The sequence below is a fragment of the Vicugna pacos genome, chromosome 7, assembly GCF_048564905.1.
Source record: "Vicugna pacos chromosome 7, VicPac4, whole genome shotgun sequence".
Classification (NCBI taxonomy): domain Eukaryota; kingdom Metazoa; phylum Chordata; class Mammalia; order Artiodactyla; family Camelidae; genus Vicugna; species Vicugna pacos.
In genome coordinates this window covers 81,122,494-81,143,019 of record NC_132993.1, presented here as the reverse complement: position 1 = coordinate 81,143,019, position 20,526 = coordinate 81,122,494, and the positions used below count along the sequence as shown (strand labels likewise).

General features: G+C 42.2%; 1 protein-coding gene across 1 annotated transcript in view; it reads right to left on the bottom strand.

Moving 5' to 3' along the window:
* Window positions 1-2,868: 2,868 nt before the first annotated feature.
* SUGCT (succinyl-CoA:glutarate-CoA transferase) overlaps window positions 2,869-20,526 on the bottom strand; it is a 550,122-nt gene continuing 532,464 nt past the window's right edge. Inside the window, exon 14 of the mRNA XM_006198531.4 lies at window positions 2,869-3,910. Coding sequence (XP_006198593.2) covers window positions 3,747-3,910 — 164 coding nt within the window. The 3' untranslated portion in view covers window positions 2,869-3,746. The remainder of the gene's footprint in view (window positions 3,911-20,526) is intronic.

The window sequence follows — 20,526 nt, the reverse complement described above, 5'->3', positions numbered from 1 at the left end:
ATTCCTTCCTTCATTTCCATTTCCAAATCCTGCAATGATCAAGAAAGTCTCTCTCACATCACCTCACTCTGACATTGATCCTCCACACTTAAAGCTCCCCCCCCCCCCACTGTGATTATACTGGGCCCACCAAGATAATCCAGGATAATCTCCTTATGTTAAGGTCAACTGATTAGCAACCTTAATTCCCTCTTGCCATGGAAGGCAACATATCCACGGGATCTGGGAATTAGGACATGGGTCTCTTTGGAGGGCCAGTATTCTGCCCACAATGGCCTCTTATAGTCTTGAACTTCCTAGAGTGATACCAGAAGACACGTTTTTGAGTGGGTGTTGGAGAAAACGTGTCTATTGGAGGTGCTTACGCTCCATGAACCCCACCATATAAACCTGTCCTGCACAGAGCCAGCCTGGCTTAAACATTGGGGTCCATTTGTGCTCAGAAGATAGCATGGTATGTCTATTTAGAGAAAGTACTTGCGCATCTTTTGAGAGTAGTGATTTATAAAACACTGAACCCTGGAGTTGCTATACTAGGATCCCAAGAAGAAACACAATTTTATCCTGATGTCTGACAAAGGTCTACACCTCAGTATGAGTGTCTTGCTGTTTTTTCATTTTCCCCAACAGCTGTTTAGAATGGAATTATGTACCTTTTCCCCCCGAACATTTTCATCCTCCTTATCAGGTAATGATTGTACCGGCTTTAGTACCACAAAATTGAGAGGGAAAAGAAGTGAGCTTGACAGTCTGGCCTCCTGAGGACACGACAACCAAGGTTAACAACCATTTTTGGTTGACACGATGTGTCTGAAGAATCTCACCAATTTAAGGACTCACTGTAGTGGATATTCTCCCAGGAATAGAAGCAAATGCAAGAAAAATCTCTTAATCTTGGGGGATGAGTTTGAAAACGAATAGCCCGCGGCCAGGGAATTGGGGGGTGGGGGTTGGGGTGTGCCTTGTCTCCACTGGTCTCCTTTGCCTCTTAAGCAGTCAGAATGGAGGCAGATGATCTGGACAGTCTGTTGAGCTCTGGCTGGTGTTCTTTTTTTTGTTTTTTTCTTTCTCGTTTTTTCTATATTTCAAGTAGACAACATGCCAACATCATGGGATGAAAGAGTGGGTGGTGAGATATCAAATTCAGGTGAGATATGAATGGGTGTGAATTCCCTGAAGAAGGCTTGAAAGCAGGGGTCTTGAAGTCTCATTTAAAAGCCCCTCTTTGTGGGGCTTATCTAGGGTGGGTAGCCTAATGACCTTGTGAGAAATAGCCTGTGTGAGACCTCCTTTTTTTTTTTTTTTTAAATCAGGATTGTTCTTGTAACTCCCAGTAGATGGACTGAACACAAAAGAACACCGAGTAATGGGGAGGAGTCTCACAAGCCTGGTCAATGTTCATTTCTCTTCTTCTAGGGAAACCTCCAGCATATCAGACTGCACGCTGGAAAATACCATGCTTGATTAACCAGAAAATCATGACAGCAGAAAATTTAAGGAAAAAAATCAAGGGAAGGAAACCTAGCTGCTTATGGACACACTCTCAATTCCATAATGATTACCCCACGAAGTTTCAAAGAACTTTCTAGGCCAACCTCAGACACAAACCTGCCAGAAGGCAGGCCTTCATACAAAGTGAACTGGAGCATATGGTATCTTAGTAGGACTTCAGCTTTGGAAATGTGTAAGATTAATAGGCCTGGATGATTAAAACAGCACACTGTTTACAGGCATAACTTGATCTGGGGCATATTGCTAGAAATTTTAGCAAGTACAGTGTTTCCTGCAGGACCTATCTGAACTTGAAAGATATTCTAAGTGATTTCTCTCACTGAATCAGTAGAGGAAATGCTTTTTGTTGGGTGATGAGTAAGTCCAAAGTTGTCCTGGAGCATTCTGGGTTGTGGAGGTGGAAATCTGGACAGCCACATCCACGACTGCCCTGGAGACGGCCTCCAATGGCGACTCTGCGATGGATGAAGACTTCAGTCTTGATTGATTTTCAGGTCTTAGAGGCATTTTATGAGCCTCTCTGAATGATTGATGTCGCCCTACATACAGTTACCCAGGTATTTCAGGTTACTGCCCAGTAACCACGTCATTTGTATTTCAAGACGTCTACTTGGATCAGTAGGAGAAATGGTGGATCTGTCTTTCAAGATGGGTGGTTTTGCCAATTCTCTGTCATCCAGCTTTTTACCATTTTCATTACTAATTGTATATACATGGAAGAATTTCATTTAGATGTCTGGCCTAAAGTGGATGTCTCCAAATATATATATCTATGAATTAACCATTGGGGGAAAAGTATTGCAGAAGGCATCAAATTACCCTTGCATGATGAAATGCTAACTAGTGGAGTAACAGCAGGAGAGCTTCAGAATTAGATGTCCACAAAGAGGAAAGCAGGCAGGACAATGCATGCTTCAAGAATCAGTAGGCATTCTTCTAAAAAGTCCTATGAGGCCTTGTGGGAAGACAAATTTCCTATTTATTTGGAATCCTTGATTCTAGGAACACGTTGGGGTTTACAGCATGGATAAATGGCTCAAACCCTTCCAATAAAAAAGAACACAATATGAAAACTAGCTGGAAATCACAGTTTGAAAGATGAACATCTGTAATTTAACTTTCAGCGACCACTTGGCATGTAATGACGTGGCTTTAAAATATCGGTACCTAAGGGTGGGAATTGAGATCATATCAGAATATTGATCCTCTGATTCCTTGCTCTGTACTTTGGCATGGGCGATTGGCAGTCTGAGTGCAATTCATCCTGGAATATACATGCAAGTCAGTTACCACTTTCTGGACACAAGATGTTTCTATACTTCGAATTCACTGATAAATACTTAAATACTTAAATGCAAATACCTAATACTGAGGCATGATATATTCTTCTTCAGTGGATACTCAGATCACAAAGAAATATTTTCCTTTCATTCTCCTATTTGTCATTATTTATACCTAGATAATCTGGCCTTCATTTAAAAACCTGCTGCATTTACATTTGGCTCAAAATAAGGTACCATTTGAAGAACCACCTTTCACCCTCCTCATGCAGATACCTACATCCCAAAATCCATTGGTAGACACTGATTTCCTGCCACGTATTATGAAATAATCAAAGAAATACAACATAAAGCAAATATTTACCCCCGTGGGGGAGAATGGAGCTCAGTTTTATAATGGACATTAACAAAGTCCAGGGTTTAAATTACAGATTAACAAAGGGTTCATGAGCTCAAAATTAAGTTATTCTGTTTAAAATCAATCACTGAGGCTGTCATTCTGCTTACTGCTTTGACTTCCTAACAAAGGTTTAAATGAGGACTTCATGTGTAAGTAAAGAATGTCAAGAGATCTGCTCTTTTTCAGACCCGCGTGGGCTGGAGGGGCAAACATTTAGGCTGTTAACGTAATTAGAATGAGGAATGCTATTTTTCCAGGGAGAAAAACATCTTTACCAAAAAAAAAAAAAAAAAGAACAGAAAAAAATCCACAGAACCACTATTAATCTGTTATCTGGGGGAGAAGTGGTAAGGAATAAAAGGTGGGGTACGTTCAGAAAACACTAGATTCATTGATACCAGAGCCGTTCTGGAGACGCCAGGCAGGAAACCTGGAATTCCTCTAACTCTTCAGTGGTAGGTGCCCGAACTGGGGAGGCGGGTCCAGAAGGACTAGGGCCTTTGCTGGCAAGATGCATTCCGATTGTGGTTTTGAAAAGAGAGCGCTGTCCTCTGTCACTCGGCCTCGTGCTGGGTCACCACGGCCGCGCTGAGCAGCTCCCCGATGGCCTCATCGTCATATCTGAGGACCTCCTTCAGGATGTGCGTCGTGTGCTGGCCGAGCAGGGGAGGCGGCCTGGCCTCTGACATCTTGAACTTACTGTATCTCACAGCTGGGCCTGTCAAAGGGGGAGGAAAGCAGGAAGCCTGTTAATGACGAACCCTAGGAAATTCATTGCCCGTGCAGCCTGGGGTGTTGGCGACGGATGCCAAGAATATCACTGCCAGCTACACCCTTCCAGATGCACCAGCATTTTGGAGAGAAATGTGTTTTCCCAGGCGGCTTTTCTTGACTCAGCTTTATCCACCTGTGCAGTGGTGCTCTGACCTGGCCACCACCGGGCAGGGGGCTGCACGCACGTGCCTGCTGCGTGCCGGGCCTGTCGCAAAGACATGCAGGGGTAGGTCACTCAGCTGAGCTGACTTTCTAGGTCCCAGAGAACCATGACCACAGGCACGTCGTGTCTCTCTGAAGCTGGAAATCTGATCCCAGGTGAAGGTTACCCAAACGTTTACTATTCAGCGTCTACTGTAGAGTTCCAAGATTTAGTTCAGCAGGTTGCAGATGAACTAAACCTCAGCCGGGCCCTGATTGAGACCTTTGGGTGGAAGGAGAGGTTACGTGTGTAAGTGCCACTGTCAGAGAATTCTGTGTAGGGCTCAACTCTTATACCTTCTAGCAGAGCCGTCTTGGACAAATTACTTAACTTCTCTGAGCCTCAAATTCTACAACTAAACTGGGTATGATGTTTACCATGCAGACTTGATATAAGGATTTAAATGAGATAACGGACAGGAAGTACTGAGTAAGCATCCTCTAACCCAAATAATGCACAGTGGCGACTGTGATGACCAGTCGTCCCAGCATCTCTCTTGATGCGGGCAGTGCGAGGGGAAAAGGACATTTATCACCAGCTCTTTGCTGAGCATCGAGCCACCAGCAAACAGAGTAACTTAAGCAATGCTTTCAACAACTGTTGGAAATGGATTTTATTGCCCCCATTCTTCACATAACGACACTAACACCCCCAAAGCTAAGGGTTTGCTCAAGGTCATGTGGCTAATAATTAATAGCACCAGGATGCAAATCCATGTCCATTCCAGCTGTCTGACGTCGAAGGCCATGTGCTTTCCATAACCTTAGCAGCCTCTTCTTGCTTCCCAGTCTCCCATGGACAAGCTGGGCGGACACTAGGGAACATGCTGTTTCTACAGATTTTACCTTTGTTGCCTCATTCAATAAATGGTATTTATATTGGCTGTCCTTTAAATCTCCCTTGATTAGGCTTCAGGAAAACAAATTAGATAGTCACAAGCAGACTACAAAATGGTATACTTCTAGCTCATAAAAGTGTTTCCAGCCTCCTCTTGATTTGGGGAGCCCCTAGGAAGAACAAATAAGACCAAAGCACATGTGGGTAACAGACTGTCAGTAAAGCCACGACTTGCTTCAGGATCTTGGGAGAATTCCATTAATAAAAGTTAATGTTGTAGAAGCCACTGTTGATGGAGAGAGAGGACACAGATCTCCTAAAACCATCAAGCTGCACCTTTGTGTAACACATACCACCCATGACAGATAAATGGCAACTTCCAACAGACGCCCAAAGTTACCCTCCTCTGAAGCTTAGGGAAACTCTTTTTTTTTTTTTTTGTCCCTTCTCACACTTCCTTTCAAATGGCCCAGCGCATGACTGTTTTTCACGGGTTGGTCCCTGTGCAGGAAAGGAGCACAGATCAGGAGGCAGTGTCCCCTACTCTCTCGAGAAAAGCTGATAATCTGGTGTTTTAGGGATGTGTTCCTTACTCGTGGCTATCTCGGAACTCATTTCTGTCTTGACATTAACCATAGCTTTTAATCTAAATCCGAAACTTGTCTTTCGAATGAAGACCCCGCGGAGGGAATACAAGGCTGAAGGCAAAGCCACGTGACTTCTTCCTAACTGAATGACCCAAAGCAAGACTTCCCACTGGAAAATAGCCACTTGACTATAGAAGAACCCAGGCTGAGACACAGCTCCCACTGCTACCATTGCTGCTGCTCCCAGGCGTGGTATCAGCCGTGGAAGCTATCACTTCCTAAGACTCTGGGATGTGTCGGCCTCTGGGCCAAAGGGTTTACTGCATCACCTTGTGTAATCCTCACAGCAATCCCGTGTGACTGTTGGCGGTAAAGGAAGGTTACAGTAAAAGGGTTACAGTTAAGGATCAGGTTAGGAAATAAGAGTAACGTGTCTGATATCACACACGTAGGAAGAGTCAGTTTCCAAGTCCAGGTCTGTTGGGTTCAGGAGCTTGGACGCCTGTTTAAAAAATAGTTTGTTGAGGTGAAATTCACATCACATAAGATTCACCATTTTCGAGTTAACTATTCAGTGCATTTAGTACATGGGCAATGCTGGGCCCCTCCCACCTCCACCTAGTTCCAAAATTTCCATCACTCCAGAGGAAAACCCTCATCTGACAAGCAGTTTCTCTCAATTCCCCTCTCCACCCCTCAACTCCCTGGTAACCACTAACCTTCTTTCTGTCTCTGTGGATTTACTGAACCCAGAGGCTTGACAATGATCAACGTGATCATTCAACATGTAACCTGTAGTGCCTGGCTTCCTTCACTTAGCGTAATGTTTCTGAGATTCACCCACGTCATGGTACTGTGGTTTTGGCACTAAGAACTTGGACGTCTAACCTCCATGCAGTGATGGTTTGAGGGAACTCTTCAGTCCGGCCATAGGAAAGGGCAGCTCAATGTGTCTCACCCCCACGGGGCAACATCATTTCCTGGCAGCTTCCAGATCTGCACCGAACACTATGTGATACCAGTTTGAGATGAAGAGTATTTAACACTTGAGAAATCTTAAGGAATTTAGGTTGGGAGAATGGTATGACTTGGTAATTTTTAGACTTGCTAGGATAAAGACACCTGGAAGAGACTATATATTTGGAAAGCTTATGCTTCGCTCAATAAATCTATGTTACCGAGTAAGCCATCTCACAGTTTAAGAAATCGTATGTACTTTTCCATATGCCCCTTCAGAAACCAGGTGTTTTGCGTATGATTGATTTTTAGAAAGATTTTTGAAGGTTTGTCCATGTAATTTAAGATCAGTATGGTGCATGTAACTGTACTGTACCGGCAATTTTCAAATTGTAATTTCCTATTCATTTCTTAAATACACAAGCACCTTTATCTGTGGGGGATGCTTTCTAAGACCCCAGTGGATGCCTAAAACCACAGACAGTACTGAACCCTGGATATACTGTGTTTTTCTATACATACATGCTTATGATAAAGATTAACTTATAAATGAGGCACAGTGATTAACAACAATAAAGTAATAAAATAGAATAATGATAGCAATATACTGTGATAAAAGTTATGTGAAGGTGGTCTCTCTCAAAATGCCTCATGGTCCACACTGAATGCCTTTTCCATCTTAACTAAGGACCAATCACACACTGTGGCCTCAACTTTGGCCACTTGAGGTGCGACAGCAAAACCAGCATGAATTTCTTTTTCCCTCTTCACAAGTTCACGGAGAGAGGATTGGCTTTTACCGTAGATCTTAGCAACCACAGTAGACGGTTTATTTTTCTTTCCTTATTGAGAACGTTCACCTTTTCACTTAACAGAAGCGCTTTCCAGCTTCTCTTTGGCGTATCTGAATCGCCAGCATCACCAGTCTCCACAAATGACGAATGCTGGAGAGGCTGTGGAGCAAAGGGGACCCTCTGACACTGCTGGTGGGAATGCAGTTTGGTGCAGCCACTATGGAAAACAGGATGGAGATTCCTCAAAAGACTAGGAATAGACTTACCATATGACCCAGGAGTCCTGCTCCTGGGCATATATCCAGAAGGAACCCTACTTCAAAAAGACACCTGCACCTCAGTGTTCATAGCAGCACTGTTTACAATAGCCAAGACACGGAAACAGCCTAAATGTCCATCAACAGATGACTCTGGGGCCATTACTAAGTAAACTCAGGGTTACCTGAGCACAAGCAGGGCCACTGACGGGTAGTCTACCTGATCACCTAGATGGCTGCTCAGTGACTAACGGGATGGATACACCGGACAGAGGCATGACTCACGGAAGTGGGATGGCAGGAGATCTCATCACTCCACTCAGAACTGAACACAGTTTAAAACTTATGAGGGGGCCCTGTACCCTATAGCTCATGCTTAGCATGCCTGAGATCCTGGGTTCAATCCCCAGCACCTCCTATAAATAAATAAATAAATAAATAAATAAATAAATAAATAAATAAACCTAATTACCTCCCTCTCCTCCTCCCTCTCTCCCTCCAACACAAAATCTAAAAAAAATTTTTAAGCATGAATTATTTATTTCTAGAATTTTCTATGTAATATTTTCAGACCATGGTTGACCACAAGTACCTGAAACCGTAGAAAGTGAAACCAAGGAGACGGAATACGGTGAAGTACTGTTTTTGCTATATGGTTTATGAAAAAACAAAAAAATTACAGTCTCTTAAAAGTCTATGTATATATGTGAAGTGGGACAAATAAAGCAATATTCAGATCCCAGAAAAAGCTCATGAGTCAATTGAAATCTGTCCTTGTGGCCCTGTGTGATAATCCTACGTACCTGGGACATCCCGCCCAGTCTGGGCTTTGCACAAAGGGAACACAAGATTCTTAAAAATATATTTGTTTCAAGAAGTAGAAAATGTTTGACATAATTATTTACATGTAAGGTCCAGAAAGAATGAATAATCTGATTTTCTATTTAAAAAAAAAAAAGATGAGCAGATAAGTCACATGTTCTTAAATTACTTTTTGGCAAAGCAACATCTACGTTCGCATATGCTTTCAAGTACTTGAAAGCTGTGTGATCTTGAGAATTCTTAAAGTCCCCTGAGCCTCGGTCTACACATTTCTAAAATGAGGTTGACAGTACCTATGGACGGTCGGTTTGCACATTTGGGTAATATTCAACATCAGTAATAACCAAAAAATGCATAAGAAGGTAATACTAAGATACAATTTAGTTTAAACTAGCAAATCTTGTGGATATCTGAGTTAGTGTGTAAGAAGTCTGTGACCGGTAGGAAGGCATCCCTCTGGAGGGAGATTTTTCAGCTAAAAATCAAGTTTTTAAAGTGTTTACACACTTGGATGGAGACATCCTGCTTTAAAATTTTTTCCTATGGATGTAATCAGGAATGTTGACAAATATTATAGGCAAGGATCTATACAAATTTCCAAATCTACTTATGACTCTTAATATCTCTCTCTCCCACAAGGCTTTTTAACATATAGTCAGTGAGGGTTCTTTGTGTCGGATTCTGTACTTAAAAAAAAAAAATTCCATCTGCTCTTAGCTTCCAAATGTTACCTTATTAGAAGTAGGTGTTTAGCAATCATTCCCTCATATACTGCCCTCATAGGCCTGTCTCCAACCTCTTCCTTTCAGATAAAGAGGTCAAAGAGTTATCATGTTGAAAAAATTGGGAAAATATGTCCAAAACTTGGGCACTGATGAAATAAATGTCTGTACATCTAAATGATGGCAAACTGTACTATATTTTCAAGTTGTCTATTTTGGGGCTTTGAACATACATATTGCCTTCACTCTCTCCTGATAAACCACTGAAATAAAAGTACAGACGTTAAACAAGCTGACATACGTCTTCATTCTAGAGAAGGAAGAGGGGCAGCATCACTAGTGAGTGAGGTATTTCAACAGCTTTCCGAATGATGGCATCCAGATGGCATCAGGTCGATGGGTTAAAGAAACAGAGAAAGCCAAAGTACAGGACGCTTTACAAGGAGACTGAGGGGAACTGGATGCCACTGGTCCATTTCACCCCCCAAGAGCCTCTTTCCTCAAAATCAGTGGTTAAGAAAGAGACAGATCTTGGAATAGAAGTAAGACTGAAAGCAGAAAGATGAAATGCCTCAATATAGACTAGTCTCACTGGTTTCTACTGGAAACTACAAGAAAGTGAAACTTGCTTTCAAATTGTAAATGGAAATGATGTTAAACCTAGAACTGTACGCATATCAGGTCAAGTGATTGATCAAATATGAAGGCATTTTCAACCTTTCAAAGATTAAGTAAGTTTAAGTATGTTTCTAGAGACTGGCTCCAGTAAAACATTAGCGTAAATGAAGGAAGAAGAAACTCTTGGTACACGGCGAGAACCAACCAAGAAGAGGGCAGGGAAGGGAGGTCCCAGGATGACAGTCTGGACAAGGCAGAGATGGAGCAGGACAGAGGTCTCCAACAGGGGAGACTCAGGAGGCAAAAAAAGCCTTAACTGCGTAATTAGTGTAACTGAAAAGCTGGAAAAGTGTAATAATGAGAAAAAGTTACATATGTAAGAAAAAATGAAGAATCAGAAACTCTAGGGAAGAAAAGCCAAAATTGCCTAAGAAAATCAACGTCTGTGATGGTCGTGGACTCTGCTTTTTATCTGCATTGTCTCCCTGGACTTTTCAGTTTATAAAACAGAGACCATTATAACCCTCATTTTACAGATCAGAAGATTGAGACCCTTTAAAGGATGACTTTGTCTAAGGTTTCCCAGCTAAATAAGTGACAGACCCAAGACAAGATCTCCATGTCAGACTCTGTGGTACATGCTCTGTCACTCAATAGGCATGTGTTGAACCAATTATTGCTAACAATGAAAGGTATGGGAATAAATACTGTCTGTGTCATTTTAATTAATTCATTCATCCACTAATTTAGTCTACATATAATTTGTGAGTATCTGTCCCCGTGTCCAGACCTAGATTATATGATCTAGACACATATTAGCAAACAAAACACACCTAGACTCTACTCTCATAGAACTTACATTCTGATTTGGAAGGTAGACAATAAAAAAATAGGCAAACAAATCCATAAATAGTTTTAATTTGATAGAAATTCTTAAATGGTTCAAAATCTAGCTGAAAAGAGGAGACTGTTGTAGGCACAGTGGGGAGGAGCCATGAGGTAGCAAAGGACTACTCTAAATGGGATGTTCAGAGAAGACCGGACAAATCAGATGATCCTTAAGCTGATCTATGAATACAATTAGTGGAGGCAAGAAGACTCCAGGCAGTGTGAACAGGCTTGATGTTCAAGGAACTCAAAAACAGTTCCAGTGTAGCTAGAACATCGTTGGATGCTTTCTAGATGAAGTTGGAGGGAGAGGCTATGGTAGTCAAGTTGGATCTTGTTCCGAGTTCACCAGGAAGCCATGGGGGCTTTAAGCAGAGCGGGGGCAAGACTTAAATACTCCCGTGACTAGGCAGGGAATGCGATGAGATGAGTTTGGAGGCTGTTGTGGGAAGATGGGAGGAGGTGATGGTGGCCTAAACCAGGAGGGTGCCTACAGCATTTGAGAAAAGCTGGATGTGTTTGAGAGATGTTCTGGTTATAGAATGAGAGGGCTTGCTGACGGAGCATAAGGCCCAAGGGCACTGGGGAGGGAGAGAGATAGATCAAAGGAGAGCTCCCTCCCGTTTCTGAGTTGAATAACTGGTGGGGCCATTTACCAGATGGGGAAGACGGGAATGGATTGCAGGGACAAGTTTGGGTGGATGTAGAAATCAAAAGCTTTTTTGAACATGCTGTTCGAGATGCCAAGGAGATATCCAAGGAGAGAAGTCAATGGGCCTTTAGCTATGCAAGTCTGGAATTCAGGGAAGAGTTTTGACCAGGATATGTGCATTCAGAGGTCATTTACCATCTAAATGCCTTCATTCCAAAGCAATATATTTCCAAGGCAATTGTATTTCTTCCAACATCCCTGATTGCTGAGGCTTTAAATAAGTTGTTCAGGCAGCTTTTTTCCTTTTATCTAAGTTCTACATCAAAATTTATTGGATCAAATGTTTTGTGTCCACAGGAAGCAAATTAAATGAATGAAAAATAAATCTGTATAGCTCATAAGTTGGGAGATAAATGCATTTCTTTAAAAGAGGAATTTTTGGCCTTAAACAGACAAATCTCCATTGACTCGAGGGTAGAAATTAGGGCAGCTTTAGTTTTAAAAGAGCTGTGGACTTTGTGCCCCACAGAAAGAGGCAGAGAAAGAAACTGAGAGTTCTCTGAGACCAAGTCATAGCCACTCGGGGATAAACTGAGGTGTGGATGTTTTTCCTCTGCATTAGTAAAGGCAGTCACACCAAAAACAAAAACCAAAAAAACAAAAAAACAAGTACACCACAGCGGTCTCCAGCACATCAGCTGGTACCAAACCTGGAACCCCAAGCCCTTGTCCTAGGCACCTACCTCGTCTAACCAATTGGGGGGCCCAGCCCTGAGTCTCCTTCCAGCCCTCACCAGGAAGGGGGCTGTTTGGCACGGCTTGTGGGTTAGACCCATCTCTCCATGAGGACCGTGTTCCCGTGAATTGCCCTTGGTCCCCTCAGGGACAGTCTGTCGGATTCTAGGAAAACGACCATATCTTTCACCTCAACTTCTGCGCATGCCCGTTCCTGGGAGGCGGAGCTGGTAGCCTCCGGGCAGACAGAGGTCAAGAGCTGGAGGCGGACAAAATGCAAAGGCAGATGAGGAGGAGCCCCACCCCAGTCTCTAGGGCATACATGATGCCACTGGCAACGACTACTTAGTGAGCCCTTACTGTCTACCAGGCCCGGGGCTAAGTGTTTTACATTTGTTACCTAATTCAACCCTCACAATAACCTCAGACAGTTTTTGCATTTATGAGTGCATTTCGTTCCTATATCGTGAAAGAGGAGCAGACAGCTCAGAGAGGTTATGAAATGAGTACAGAAGCTCATAGCAGGTGCACATGTACATCTGCTGACTGCATAGCCCTTGTCTTCGAGACATGACATAGCAGGGTGGTTAAGAGCATGGGTTCAGGGTAATTTATCACCTGTGCCTCAGTATTTTTCTCTGTAAAATGGGGATGATAACGGTACCCACAACATAAAGTTGTGAGGATTCTAAAATATTCTTAGCACAGTACCGGACACACAGTAAGCACTGAATACCTGCCAGCTGCTGTTACCTTTCCTTCTCAGCGGCGGTGCATACCTTAGCCACCCAGATTCCTTAACTGGAGCCTGGTCACTTGCTAATTTCAGACCTAGACATCCCAGAACATTAACAAGTTAGTTGCACTGGACATTCGCATCAGCAAGTTGGGGATGGAAGTTTTAAGTTTTAAAAATCTTTGGCAGTTAAGGATATGATTATTTAAAGGAAAATGGAGGAAGGAGACTTTCCTTAAGTACATGTTATGTGACAAGCACTTTTCAAAAGTATATTTCATTTATTCCTCACGGCCACCCCTTGCAATAGGTATGTCTTCGTCTTCCTGCAGATAACAAAAGGGAGGTTAAGGGTGGTCAGAGGATTACTCAGGTCGCCTGAGAAGTACGGACGTCTTGTCTCTAGTGGCATCATAACACACATCGGAAATTAATTTGAGACTGTCTTGAAATTTAACGAGTTATGTTAAAAGGAACTTTGGAAACACAAGCTGTATTTTACTTAACAGCACCTTCTATGTGCCGCTTTACATATTTGTATGAAATGTGCTTTACATATTTAATTCATTCAGCCTTTGGATAAGGTCAGAAGGTCCTCCTGTCATCTCTACAAACAGGGAAAACGGTGAGACATAGCAGGGAAGTCCCTTGCTCAGGGTCACAAAGCTAAAAGGTGCAGAGCCAGGATCCAAACACAGAGAGACTTGCTCCAACTCCCAAATCTTGGCCAATGGGCCATGCTGCTTCCCAGGCAAAGGGAAAGAGCAAAAGAAGAGAGAATTCTCTAAGTTTGAAAATAAACTCAGGGGTCTTGGAGGAGAACATGCCAAGGACAGCTTCAGATTTTCTCTTCTGACAGTCTGTTCTCCCTGCCTTTCTAGAGCACAATTCTACAGATTTCTTACTCATTACTACCTCATCTTTTCAAATTCATTTGTCATATGCCACCTGTTTCTTTGTAGGAAGTCCTGGAAACACCGCACCATCGATATATTCTGATTTCTCAGGTTTCTGAGCCAGGCGATGCTCTCCTGAAGCCCTCCTCTCTACCCACTCTGAAAGGACGGAAGCCTTCACTGTGGAAAGTTCTCTGGTTCAAGGCGCAGGGAGGGCCCAGTTGCTGGTGTGCCAGACAATTCCTCAGACTAGCCCTGTAGTGTTTTCCATCTGTGGTTTGAGGCCCGTCAGTAACAAGACCCTGACTATTTTGTCTCATCGCCATTTAGAAACCTTCCATGATCCTCTCAGGCTGAAAAGGGAATCTGCCCAATCTACGCAAACGTCCCAAACTCCTCTAACGATACACAGGGTCTGAGCTACGTTTCCACAATCCAGACCAACTTAATAATGTAAACAGTTGCAGGAAACAGAGGTAGCCAAAAACATGTGGGAAACCATAATGAATATTCAAGTGATGGGAACATAATATCACATCATCACGAGGGAAGGGATCTGAACAGTCCTTTTTTTCCAGAACTGTGTGCACCTCTCCTCTTGGTGATGCGTTTCTAAAGCGTTGAAACAGCTTATTGCTCAGCCTCACAGCAAACTGGCAGATGACCAACACTGAGGTTAAATTAATTAAAGTAGCCGGCCGGCCCGATCATAGTGGAAGAAAGAATGAATAAAATTAAAACGAAGTCTGTGGGTCTTTTCCTTTACTGTTTTTTTTTTAATGTCAGATATGGGTGTCACTTTTTTAAAAAAATCAAGGATACTTAAAAGCAAACATCTGTTTTATAATATATGGAATGCTATATCAAACGTTTTTATTTTGACTTCTTTAGCCCATTGCTAAGATATACTGTAGACACCATTTAATCTTCAAGGCTTACTAGTGTAATAAGAAGCAAACTGCATTTCGCTGAAAATGATGATAGCTCCAGGACCAAGTTATCTCCCAATTTCCCTTCCAGTGCTTGAACTCATCGTAACAATAACAATCTTTTTTTATATGGTGCCTCTCAGCCATAGCATCCAAGGCACCAAACGAAAGCATACAGTTAGAACCCATTCAACCCATTAGATGCGAGATAAAACAGATAAAGCCACTGAAACTAGCACGGAATGGTGGGAAAAGGCCATCAAGAAGAAAAGTGGCTCTGGATATCTTTAAGAGAAGAACTCAACCTATGGCACTGCCTATGTGGCCGAGCATCCCAGAAACTCAAGGCAGCACATGGTACGTTCCACCACCGTGGACGAGCACCCGAGTCTCACCCAGAGTTCCGAGGCGCCGTTTACACATTTTAACACATTTTACTGCCATAACACATTTTAATTCATCATTTTCTGGCTTGATAAAGAGTGCCTCAAGTCTCACTACCTACAAGGCACGAGAATATTTTTCAGCTATGTCTACGGCCCTGTGGTAGTCATCAGTGTTCATCAAACTTCCAGTGTCCACCATCCAGGAGCATATGATAGCATTCCATGTCCTGCCCCCTTTGAAGTTGGGTGAGGCCATGTAACTGGCCAACAAATCGTGAATGGATGGGATGTGGATGTTCCAGGCCAGAACACTCAGTTGCTGATGTAAGAGCCTCTAGGTCCCTCTGGTATAGCAACTTGGCAGTGTCTGAGATGGTGGCTACTCCACCAGACCAGCCTGGGGCCCTTTCAAACCATGATGGACATTGAGTGTGAACAAGTCACCTATCTGTTGTTTTAAGCCAGTGTTATTTGGGAATTGTTACTGCAACATACCCTCGTCCATGGAAACTAGTTATATGCCTTGATTTTCATAGAGGGACTTACGTGTCTGGATCAGAGGAGGGGCTCGTCAGTCTATTCCCTCAGCACTCCTTTAAAAAGCGTTTGGTTCGGATGTCCCAAATATTTTGAAACTCTCATTTTGTGTGTAGTCCATTTTGACCAGTGGAATGATGACAACAGCTGTTATTTATTGAGTACTTGTATGTGTTAGGCATTTGGTTGAATGTTTTTCATCTATTACCTTGTTTGATAGGCTAAATGGCTTTAAAAAGAAGGATGATTATTATGCCATTTGATCAACAAGGGAAGTGGGGTTAAGTAACGTTATCGAAACTACACAGCCAGTCAACTGAAGAATTTTGTTAGAATGTAGGTTGGCTAAATACAAAGTGCATGCTCGTTAACACTAGGATATATTTCCTCTCTGCATAATGTGGAAGAAAATCTGTTCTCATATCAGTGGCTGAATAAATACCATTCTTTGGCAGATGGTGTTATAAAGCAGTACCGTATTATAAATACTTATATATTTCATGATTGCTAATCCATTAAGGCATTTATCTTTCATTTGAAAAAGAAACAGGGTAGCTTGTATTTGATTTATCTATCTTGTTCCAACCCACTGAAATGTCATAGTAGATTATCCATTTCCTGCTGGAAAAATATATGGCCCGTAAGGAAATGCTATCCATATTCATTAGCAAACATGCCATCTTCCCCTCAAAGTAGGCTACCCAAACTTTCAGCTGAGGTCTCTGAAAAATGTCGGCCTGGAAAAAGCTCTCCCCTGAATGCTTCTTTCCAACATTTATGTTTGCTTCTAATTATTTTCAACACTTCGGAAAATGCTAGGAAGGGTGAAGAAACACCTTGCTGACAATGTGCTCTTTGCCAAAATAATCAATTCTCCAGTTTCTTGGCCTTCTAAAATTCTAATATTTAATACAAGCTCTTTGGGCACCTTCCCAAGATTTTGTTTGGTTCGACTTCACCATGGAAAACAAAATTGGTTCAGCTGAGGTCTGTAGCCAGAACATTTTAAGCTTCACAGACCTTCAAAGCAGTGACCGTCTCCTCACCTCCTCTGCCTCTGTGCTCCATTAAGGAAAATATCGGAAGAAGTTTCCAGGCCGAGAAGCTAGATTGCATTTTCAGCTCAATTTTGAGAGGAGGAACTGAACGGAGCCAGAGCAGGTGGTTATTTGTGGCTGTTACCTCAAATGAGCTTTGAAAAGTTCTTCTGTAAACCTTTGAAGGTCTTTTGTAATTGAATAACACTTGCCTGTGCGTCTTAATCTTTTATCTTAAAGGAATCAGTCTCATATCTTCCATCTTCTTTTCTCTTCCAAGAGTCTGAGATCCCATCAGTCAAAATCACAGCCCCAGCAGGTAGAGGATCAAGAAAATTAGGTCCTGAAATTTGCTGCTGGGAAGACGGAGATGTGTTCATTCTTTGCCTCAAGAATAGGACCTTTGTTTTCCTCTTTCACTTTCTCTCTTTGGTACAGATGGAGAGATTTTAGGAGAAGGTCCTTTCCCTCTATGCCCCTATGTCCGTTTTGGCATCAGCAGCCTTTCAATAACAGCGTCCTGATCCTTAGCCTTGCCTTTGAAACCTTGCTATGCCAGTGGTCCTGTCTCAGATGCCTCTCATACCTCCCCACCCTTCTGGTCTTTCCTGCTACCTCCCTGGTCTCAGAAAGGGGAGGACCACTTGTCCAGTGGTTTTCTCCAGTGGCTCTCTCCAGGAAAACTGCCCTCATTCTGCCCCAGACCCGATGCTGTGTGGGTCCCTGTGCCCACCTGTGCATCTCAGGTTAGCCATCCTCAAGCCTGCCTTACTCTGAAAGTTCTGTTCAGGCTGACTCAATATTGAGCCATTCTTCCTCACAGTGCAGAGGAACACCTCTCTTCTCTGACCCCCTATAACATTTACTCTGCTTCTCCCTTATGGTGTCTCCCCATTTCTCATAGTATTGCCTCTTGTGATCTTTTTTGAGGCCAGAATCAATTTTTTGCTCATCTTCCATCCCCCACTGCACCTGCAACATGGTGAGTGTTCAACTGCTGGAAGTATGAGATCAAAAACGAATATATTCCTAGATTAGGAAGCGAGGCCACTAGAAATACAGAAGGAAAGGGATGTTAAAGCTTGCAAGTTAATGTATTTTGCCCCAAGTTTCTAAATGGAGGCATCTTGACTCTTCTCTTTCTCTCAGTGCCCCCATAACCAACCCATTGGCAAATCCTTTTGGTTCTACCTATGGAATCCAACCCCTTTTCACAACCAGCCTGGTCCAAGCCACCATCCTGTCTTGCCTGGATTTCTGTCTCCCTACCAGGTCCCCCTGCTTGCATGCTTCCCTGCAGTGTATTCTCAACAAGGCAGTTGGAGTGACCCTTTAGTAATGGAAGTCAGATCAAGTCTCTCCTCTGCTCTAAATTCTGCAGAGCTTTCCCTGTTGGACTGTTGACAATGGGCTCTGAGATTCCACCTGATCCACCAACCTCCTCGCTAAGCGGCCGCCCTGTGTTCTCCCCTTCTGCCCTCCTCGCCTCACTCAGCCTGCCTCACTGCACTGGCTTTTTCGTTCCTGCTTCACCAGGCATGCTCATCCTCAGGGACTTTGCTCCAGCTCTTCCCTCTTCCCTCTCCCCTCTGCTTGGAACAATTTTCCTTCTGGTATCTACATAGATCGTTTTGTCCATAAATCCAAGTCTTCGCTCAGTGAGGGCTACCATAACCAACCACCACATTTAACATTTCAACTGGCCACTCTGACCCTGCCACTTCTAATTCCCTTTACTCTGCTCTGCTTTTTCTTTTTCCATAGTACTTTTCAAATATGTCTACCATTCTTAGTCCGCCTCTGATAGAATAGATGCTCTCTAATGGCAGGGGGCTGCATCTGTTTTCCTCAACAAATATTTGCTGAGTATGAATGAATGAATAAGTGAATGAATAATTTAGCCCAACTGAGTCTTGCATTCAGTTCGCGTGTTTCTAAAACAGTGAAACTCAAAGTGTTCATACCCTCAGACCTCAAGATTCTAGCAAAATAAATCTTGGCACACAGACCCCCAAAACAAGGTGAAGCGTTGTAATTGACTATGAACCAAAATACTCACGTGTAAACAAAAAAGTAGTCAACGCAGTGAGTCTGTTCTCACTGCACAGAAATGCAACGTGCACCTATGCTCCCCAGGAGCACGGACACCTGCAATGCTCTGAAGGAGAGATGTCCTGGCAGCTGTGTGGCATCTTTGATTATAGAAATTACAGACTGGGTGAAAAAAGGGTGTTCAGGAGAATTTTTAAGCCCCATGAGGGCAGGAATTATATCTGTTTCCTTTGCGCTGTGTGTCTAGAAGCCAGTAAATGCGGAAGCTCAATACATATTTGTTACATGAATGAAGAAAAAGGATCCCTATCATTCTCAGAAAGCGAAGCAGTGAGGGGAGAGGATAGCTCAGTGGTCAAGTGCATACTCAGCACGCATGAGGTCCTGGGTTCAATACCTAGTACCCCCATTTAAAAAAAATAAATAGAAATAAAAATAAGTAAATAAAACTCATTATTACCCCCTTAGCCCAAAATAACAAAATAAAATAAAGAAATAAAATAAGACAGGAAAAAGTAATTTTACTATTCACACAAAGGAAGGAAGGGTTTACCACCCAGATGATGGTACAATTATATCACATTTTACCTTAATTTGTTTAGAAGGTAATTTTTATCAATAATACGTAGGACTCTAGGAACAATGCAAAATAGCTCAGAAAACATTGTCAGATTTTTTTTTTAAATGCTTATTATTCCTTCTTAGAAGGACATAAGTTCTTTTGGATTTTTCATGACTTTCTCTGTTTGGAAAATATGTCTTGGTTTTTATTTAATGAGCCTATACTTTCCACAGTTGTACATTAATTTAATTTTGTTTCCCATGTTTCTTTCTGCTAGTGGGTATTGTGAATTTTGCGTAACAATAATATATGTCTGTTGTGGTATAGAGACACTTTCCTATTTATTGTTTCTTCCCTTTCCCGCATTCTCCTTATTAGCTTTGTAGATTCCTGCTTATAAAATCCCCTGCTGACTCTCTTGCACATTAATTCTGTGATTATTCTTTCCTAGTATCTTTTGAATTATTTAAAATATTTAACACAGGCGGTAAAAAGGGTTGAGAACTATTGAATGTCTGAAGGGCTGTCTTAATCTGCACAGATTCATCGTAAATTTGAAGATGGTCATTCACTTTTTCATGTATTAACTACATGCACAAGGAATATTCTTCCCCCTCCTGGAGCTCTTTGTACAGTTTCCAAGGACACCAACTTGGTTCTCTTCCTCCGCTAAGGGTACAGCTGGCTATTGTCTATGAAATGTGTTACGGTACCCTCGGTCCACGCTGAGTGGAGGGACATTCTTTCCACATTGGAACTTCATTAATTTTGCCTGAGTAGCGATGCAGCTTAAGTAAATGAAAAATATGGAACATGTCATTTCTTACAAAGAAATGAAACTAGGCCAGAGATGTCTTGTGAATCCATAGCAAACTTACTTAATAATATACACAAGTGGATTATAATTAGTAAATCAGTTATTTGCCCACAAATGGGACTTATTCTGTGTTTCAGTGTGCTTATTTTTAGGAGTAGTTGAAACATTTCCTGTGTAATCATAGTTAAGCCAATAATTTGTTCAGGGATTTTTTTTTAACTAGATAGCACAAAGATAAACCTGAAAATGATCATCTAAACATTTAAATGATCATATATTTCAAATTAATGAGAACCAAATTTTAAATGTGACTGTTCTTAGATCTCTAAGTTCACAAGGTCCATAAAACCAGAAGACCTGGTCCCAGATAATGACTTGTAGATTATCATGAGTAAGAAAGTTCTTGATGAGCAGTGATACAGGGATAATTTGCCATCTGTATCCTTTAAAAAAAATATGAAAATAAGAAATACCCTAATTAAAAAGTTTCTTCATGACATTTTGAATCCTACAAAAGAAAAAGTCTAAACAATAATG